The following is a 7,472-nucleotide window of genomic DNA, read 5'->3' as shown; positions in this document are numbered from 1 at the left end:
CAGGCAGGAGGAGGAACCGCTGTCTTGCTGGCGGGGAAGGTAGGACGGCCACCACACGCATTGCACACAGGGAGGACACATGTGGAACGCAGATGACCCCCGAGGGAGTGTGTTGGTCCTCCTTATAGCCACTGTGATTAAGAAACTAGAGAATCCAATCCGCACATGTGGTGAAAGAGTCTGCCATTTTTTTTGCTGTTGTTTTTGTTTTGTTGCTGGTTTAATTGATTCCTGTGTGCATTAGTGACACTGACAGACCCTGCCCGGCCTGTGGACCCTGGGCCCTGGTGATTCGGGCTGCCCAGTGAAGGGCAGTGTGAGGGGTGGGCGGCTACAGGCAGCGTCCACAGCTGTAACTGTGGCGATTCCCAACCGCAGCCACAGCAGTACCGCCAGGCAAGGAGAACAGGGGTCACGTGTTCGCCAACTCGACTTTTTTTCATTTTAAACAGTAAATGCTGTTGCAAACACTACTGGTGCGAGGACAGGGCCAGACACAAACAGTCCTACATGTCCTCTGCCACATAAACACGACAGGTCTCCATTCATAGTTTTGCCCCAAGTCTGAAGTGACATCTGCTGCTACCCGTCACTGCTAAAGGTGATGCTGTCGCGGCTCTGGAAGGACAGGCTCGGTCGTCCTCACTGACACTCCCTGAGCAGTACTCCCCCTCTTGCTCCTCCCTGCCACCACTGCTCACCATCAGCGTGGCCCATGACCTGCAGCTTCGCAGCCACCGGTCCCCCTCAGCCGATCCTCTGCCTTCTTCTGGCTGAGGCTGATCTTCACTTGCCTGAGAGGGACTCAGACCCAAGCCTTCCTTCTCGCCTTCACTGTCATCTGTTTCTGTCACATGCTGGTGAAGACCAACACAGGACAGTGGAGTCTTCATAGGCAGAGAGCCCTCCCAGTGGAAGGCCTGTGTTCGGCACAGGCTGTCAAGGCTGCAGTACTGGGGCAACTGGACAAACACCTCGCTGCCCTGCCGTCCACCCACCGTCCTTGTCCTTGACCATGGCACCCACTATCTCCTCGTCTCCTTGGTGAGGTTGGGTGGGTTGGGGGAGAGTTTCTTGGCAGATAGCCCCCATGTTGCTTTTGCTTCTTGCTCTCACCGTTCCTGTCATAGCTGCAGGAGCTTGGGGTGGGCTCGGCTTCTGGACCCCCAGACCCCTGCAGGGAGGGAGATAACATGGCACGTGTGCTACTGGTTTCAGGCACACACCACTTTAAGACACTACCTCACACGTGCAGGATGTGATTTCCAACCTGGTGCTAGAGAGAGCCTTCAGCTGGCCACTCCACTCTTTGGTCAAGGCAATTGCTTTCAGCCGATGGGATACACGATGTTAGTTCATAAATTAGCTCCTGCACGTGGCAGGCAAGAAGAGGCCAAAGAGAGGCAGACCACTCCAGACTGGAAGGCAGCAGGTTTATACACAAGAGAACTTGGGAGGCTTGTTTTGGGCTGCCAAAAGATGAACAGGTCTCTGCACACACCCACCAAAACCTTGAGTTTACACATGGGTTCAGTCATGCACACCGTCCAGATGGTCTGTATACCTCACTGCCCGAGCTGCATCCTTGGGGCACACATTCCAAGAACAGGAGTGGAGTAGGAGGCGCCCATGATTCTCCGGGTCCAGCTCACAGGTCAACTCCCCTCGAGGACCTCCTGCAACACTCGCTACAACCACTGAGTTCCAGGCGTGTGCGCTCATGCCTGCACTTCCATTGACTTAACATATGCCCGCCGCTAAGAGGCGGTGTTGTGCAGAATGACAGCGATGGAGAAGACATTCTAAATCCAGGGATGGTGGCGTTGGCAGATGCACTGGGGACAGGGAAGCCAAACTCAGGCTTGGAATGTGGGTCTATTCCTGGGAGGACAAATCACTGCTCCTCTATAATGGAGGGAACCAGGTCACCACATCGAGGCCTCAGCTTTGGCCTCCGGGGCTGGCAATTCAGACACACAAGTGGCAGAAGCCAGGGAAACCCTGGTGAAAGGAAGTTTATATTGTTGAACCACTGTTAAGGCTCCTTCCTGCCACCGTGGCCACTTTTCATGAGTTTGTTCAGAAAGCATCACGTTGTCAAAGAAACAGGCTAAGCGACAGCCACAGACGTGTTTTCTTGTCCATCACATTCCATTTCCACAGCGGATGTCTTCCAGTGGACAGAGGTCTGTTTACGTACCTGTCCTGTTAGACTTCCTGGATACCAGTCTTTTGATCTTTCCTCGGTCAGGTTATCAACCAGCCGGGCAACTGATTACCCACTGCACCGAGTGCTTACAGATCAGTAACGCAGGTCAACTCTTTTCACGTGAAATGGACCATGAGACATGCCATCCAAAGTTTTGCCAACTGGAAATCCAGCCACAAGCTGGGTTGTAGTGCAGCAACTGTCCCCTTCTGGGTGATGCCAGCATACGGTATAGATCCCTCTGCAGAACAAACCTGTGCTTTCAGCGCTGGCTGGGTCGCTCAGCTGGTTAGAGCATTGTCCTGATAACGCCAAGGTTGTGGGTTTGATCCCCGGTCAGAGCACACACGAGAATCAGCCAATGAATGCATCAGTAAGTGGAATGGGCTTGGCTTGTGTGGCTCGGTTGGAGTATTGTGTGATAAACTGGAGGGTCGCAGGTTCGATTCCAGGTCAGGGTACATGCCTGGGTTGCAGGTTTCAAGTAAGTAGTCTGTGGAACGTCACCACCTTTCTAAAATGAAAGACAAGTAGCCATGCCTTGCACTACCGACACCTAAGGAAGGCGCAAGGCTTAGCTTGTTTGGATTTTGGAGACGACCATATTTGGGAGTGCTACTCCGGTCTATTTACCGAGGAAGCCGTAGGCTATTTCGAGTGAGACCTGGACAGCAAGTTTCAGTGGTGCTTCCAGTGCCTTTGCAGAGAAGGGTATGGAAAATCCCAGCAGGGCAGACCTCTGGGGCCCTGACGCAAAGCTCTGCCTCCTCCTGACCCACTGCCTATCTGAGAAACCTGTGGCCCACTCCTCCTCAGTCCTGGCAGAGACCGAAGTCCTGCCCACGGGATACCGAGCACTGCACAGCTCAAGCTGCCCCCGTGCACCGGTGCTGTCTGATCACCGAGCTACCAAGACGAGCAGTAGCGACCTGCCATCGCATGAAGTGCTACTATACGAGTTGTGATAAAAACTATCCTTAGTCTTTGCCTTCGAAATCCCCTGAGTGACAGGAGCGTGTTTTGTTACGAGCCCCTTTTATACCTGAGTTTTGGCTGCAGTGACTCACGGTGGGGCTCTAGGCAGCTTCCGGATGGGGGCTGGTCCATCCCGAAACTATCACCAGGCAAATAATGACTCCGTCACGAGGCCGTGATAAAAACCGTGGCATGAGGTTTGAGGGAGCTCAAGGCTGGTGCAGGCGCTGAGGTGCTGAGAAGGTGGCATACCAGCTGAGGGCTGAGAAGCTCTGAGCCCTGCCCCCACACCTGTCCCACGCATCTCCTCCACGCGGCTGTTCCTGAGTTGTAGCCTTTATAGTAAACTGGTGATGGTGAGTGAAGCACTTGACTGAGTCCTGAATCATTCTAGCTACTTACCAAACCCGAGGGGCGTGGCTGTGAAAAACCCCAGATTTGTAGTTGGCGAGGCAGAAGTGTGTGCAGCCCGGGAACCCCATTTCGGCCGGGTCTGCGAGCCCGACCCACGGTCTGTGCTGACTGCAGGTCGTGTCAGAACCGAACTGAGCCATGGGGCACTCGGTTGATGCTGGAGAATTGGTGTTGGTGACATGAGCCAAGACTCAAGCAGGTCAAGGAGGCAAAAGTAAATTGCGTGACCAGGTGGCTCGGGGTCCCCCTAAACTTGTGCTGCTGACTTGTCCCCAAGTCGCTGTCCACTCCTAAGGATATGAATTTGGTTTTCCTGCTCCACACTCCTTTTCAGACTTTCCAAATATTATTCATCATGATTGCTAATGACCGGGAAATGCTTTGGGAGCAAAAGTGTGGCGCTAGGCTTACGGGCACGGAACAGCCCCCCTCAACCAGAAGGAGCGCGCCTAATGGAGGTGAAAAGCCTGCCTTGTGAGCACTCACTCGTGGTGCCGTTCCTCGCACAGCCACAGTATAGCAGCCTGGGAACCCCAAAGGGTGAAGACAGGAATGGCCCCTCTTAAAGGCCTCTGCTGTCCCGAGGGAGGATGGCTTCCACCAGATGTGACAACGGTCCCTTTGAGTGAGTGAGACATCTGAACCAGCAAGCAACGACAGGGTTACGGGACTGATGGGTGCGACTGACCCCGATTACCAAGGGGAAACGGGTGGCTGGCGCACAAACAGGACAGGAAAATCCGTGCCTGTAATCTACACTTTCACAGGGCTCCTCTTGGTACGTAGGACTTCCAAGTTCAGTTGCAAAAGAAAGAAAGGAAATTCTCTAAAGACAAGACTATGAAGGTCTCAGATCTTTCAGAAAGGAAAAGTTTAGGTCATCCACGCAGCCAAGGTGCTTCTTGAGGTTCAGCAACGAGGACCAGGTGAAGGAAGGAGGAGGTGATAAGTATCAAGTGGAGCCTTGTGACTACCTACGAAAGCAGGGACGTAGCACTTTTACTGTAACGCCTGCCGTGGACACCACTTTCAGCTGCTTTTTTGTGTGACAGACTGGGGTGCACAAACTGTACAGATTAGTCCTGGAGTAGTCCGCAGCACTGAGATATGACACCCTGGGGGCCTTGGAAAGAGGGGGAAGGATAGTTGCCTTGCCTTGGGCAGGTGCATTAAATTACATTCTGATAATGAAATTAGGGCGGGACAGTAAGAACAAATGCTTAGTAGCCCAAGGTTGGGCTGTGCTGGCCACCTGCCCGGGTGCTTTCAGTTCAACCCAGCCTGTTTGCTCTGCACAAGCTGCTGACTTCTGCAAGGGTTTCAGCGCCAGCAGATCAGGCAAAAGAGCACAGAACTGAGAGGAAAACGCAGAAAGGCTCTAAACAAGTGACCTTACAGCAGCATCAGCTGATGCACAGAAAGTGCAGACACAGACCAGCATTGCACCTTAAAAGAAAATATCACCGAAATAAGATTTAGAAAAAGTTGTCTTATGTTAAAATCTAATTAAGCCCAGAACAATAAATGTCACATTCAAAGGTCCTAAAAACACGCTGAGATGCTAATAAATATACCTGCATAGATTTCTGGGTAGAGAGTCCTCGGCCAGACCCCAGGTGGTACAGGTACCAGTAAAAGGTACAAAGACCATAGTTACGAGAGCAGCCACCTCATACAAAAGTAAAGTGAGAAACCAAGTAAATGGAGCAATGGGCAAGGGTCTTACTAGGTGAAAGAGCACTTGAGTTCCACTGGAAATTTCTATTAGGAATTTAACGCATATTCTATGTTTTTTTGTTTTTGTTTTTCCCAGTGATAAAAAGCAAACTGGATAAAACTAAAAAACAACACAAGAGCTTTTCACAAATAAAATAGTTCTTTAATTATATTCTCTCTTTTTAATTTTCTTTTTTGTTTTTATTTTTAAAGCAAGTTTCCATCTGTACACTAAGAAAATAAACATCAGGGAGCCATTCTCTGCTTACCCTTCTCGGAGGCAGGCGGGGGGCTCTGTGGACACGCAAAGGCCCGGGCAGGTGCCCGTCACTCATGAGAGCACACATCACCTCACGAAGGTGAGGCCCTAACACGTACTGGAATTACATAAAAAATACTCGGTTTGGCTCTGCAGCAATGCACACAGGTGAGCACACAATCAACGGCGCCCTGGGCAGGCATCTCAGGCACGTGAGGAGCCTGGGCACCGCTCAGCCGCCGCACCGCGCCGCACCGTGAGCTTCCCTTACTCAAGGAGGACGGCCACAGGTGAAAGCCACAGGACTTTATTCATTGTTTAGTCTTCTGGCGGCAGGATTTCTTTGAAGTAGAATCTAAATATAAGTAAAAATGATGTGGCAATTTGTTAGAAGGCTTCACATGTCTTCGAAGAAGAATTTCACAATTTTGAAACACTACCCTTAAAGTAGTATCTTCTTTTTGGTAAAAATCTGAATAATTAAAATATATAGTGGTTTAAGTTACGATGATTAAAATACACGGGAAAAAGTATATCCTGGCTGAAACAATCTTTACTTTTTTATGAGTATAAGAGAACGGACCAAAAGGCCGGCTAGTGTTTAAGTCCAACCGGCCATAACACTCCTTGATTAGGTTGCCACTTCACCATAGCCATTTTTCTCATGCTGCTAGTCACAGCGCATTCTTAGGGCTGAAACTAACAATCACTAAGCTGAAGTCTTTTCCACATTACTTTACATTCCTAGTATACATTTACATTGTTTTAAAAATCAGAGGACTTTTACCTGGTGGCACTCCCCCTAGTCTTTGCTGGATCATTTCTAAATGGTGAATATATTCTGTCAAAGAATGTTCTGGATCTTGAGAAGCACTTAGGGATCGTTCTGATCTTGAACTTGGAGATGGATTGGACCTTCGTACAAACAAACCCAGAAACACACAAGAAAGAGTGAGGTACAGCAGACGGTGAGTGCGGTGAGCACACAGACAGGAAGTGGGGTGGGGCCCTCGGACTGGACACGCAGAGGGCAACGGGGTAAATTAGACAGCTGCTTCCTTGTGTCTTTTCTTTACCACAAAAGAAAAAATGACTCTTAAAAAAGGGGTACACAGTGCTTTAAAACCAACTACTATGTAACGTCTGAGGTACGAGTAAAAACTACTGTATCTCATTCTACTCATTGAATCTTCGTGCGTTACGTATCCGCACCCCTCAGACCCACCCCTCTGTGCCCTGACCATCACCAGGGGTCTGCTGGCCGCCCCCTTCCTGGTCTGCCCCCGGGACCAGGGAGCTCCACTGTGTCACTCCTCTCGTTCCCTTCAGGGAGGGCACATGCCTTAGCTTGTCATCCTCAGAGAAGAGGCCACGGCCACCATTTATTCTCTCGCTAAATATTACCGAGCTGGGCCCCGGGGAGCCACAGCCCAGAACCCCTGCCCTCCCTGAGCAGACCGGGCTCCCAGGCCCTCCGGGATCACGGGGGTGCGCTCCCTAACTTGCTCTGGGGCCCAGCCAAAGCCAACTTTTCACAACGCGTTTCCCTGAGGAACCACACGTGCTGGTGGAACACGGCCAGCAGAAGCGTTAAGAGCGGATGCACAGTGGCACCCGATGCGCACACACACTGTGTCTACGGTCTGGACGGTGACACCGAGTGCGTTACCGCAGGCAGTGCGGCTTGAAGAGAGGTCGTCATCGAGGAGAGCATTTCACCCCCCGCTGGCCTGACAGCACAAGTGACGCTGGGTTTTCCCCCGCTGAGAGTGGAGCGTGCCCATTTTAGAGCGGGGGAAGCACACCCAGAGGGAAGAGAGAGGGCACACCTGCACGATGCTGAATGTGTGCCTGTGCAAATATCCTCAAAGACGCAGACTGAACTCTTCCATACACTTT

At 51.3% G+C, this 7,472-nt stretch overlaps 1 protein-coding gene across 6 annotated transcripts in view; it reads right to left on the bottom strand.

Annotated features, from left to right (window-relative positions):
• Positions 1-5,524: 5,524 nt before the first annotated feature.
• The window catches only part of PCNT (pericentrin), a 104,075-nt gene continuing 102,127 nt past the window's right edge, over positions 5,525-7,472 (bottom strand). For 3 of the 6 annotated variants that reach the window (XM_036017531.1, XM_036017535.1, XM_028503089.2), the window contains 2 exons: positions 6,361-6,488; positions 5,525-5,928 (listed from right to left, as the gene is read on the bottom strand). In XM_036017531.1, coding sequence (XP_035873424.1) covers positions 5,885-5,928; positions 6,361-6,488 — 172 coding nt within the window. In that variant the 3' untranslated portion in view covers positions 5,525-5,884. The remainder of the gene's footprint in view (positions 5,929-6,360; positions 6,489-7,472) is intronic. The other 3 variants (XM_036017533.1, XM_036017532.1, XM_036017534.1) reach the window with 1 other exon arrangement.

This window comes from Phyllostomus discolor, chromosome 2, assembly GCF_004126475.2.
Source record: "Phyllostomus discolor isolate MPI-MPIP mPhyDis1 chromosome 2, mPhyDis1.pri.v3, whole genome shotgun sequence".
Classification (NCBI taxonomy): Eukaryota; Metazoa; Chordata; class Mammalia; order Chiroptera; family Phyllostomidae; genus Phyllostomus; species Phyllostomus discolor.
The sequence above is the reverse complement of the archived record's forward strand: the minus strand, read 5'-3'. Positions and strand labels throughout refer to the sequence as shown.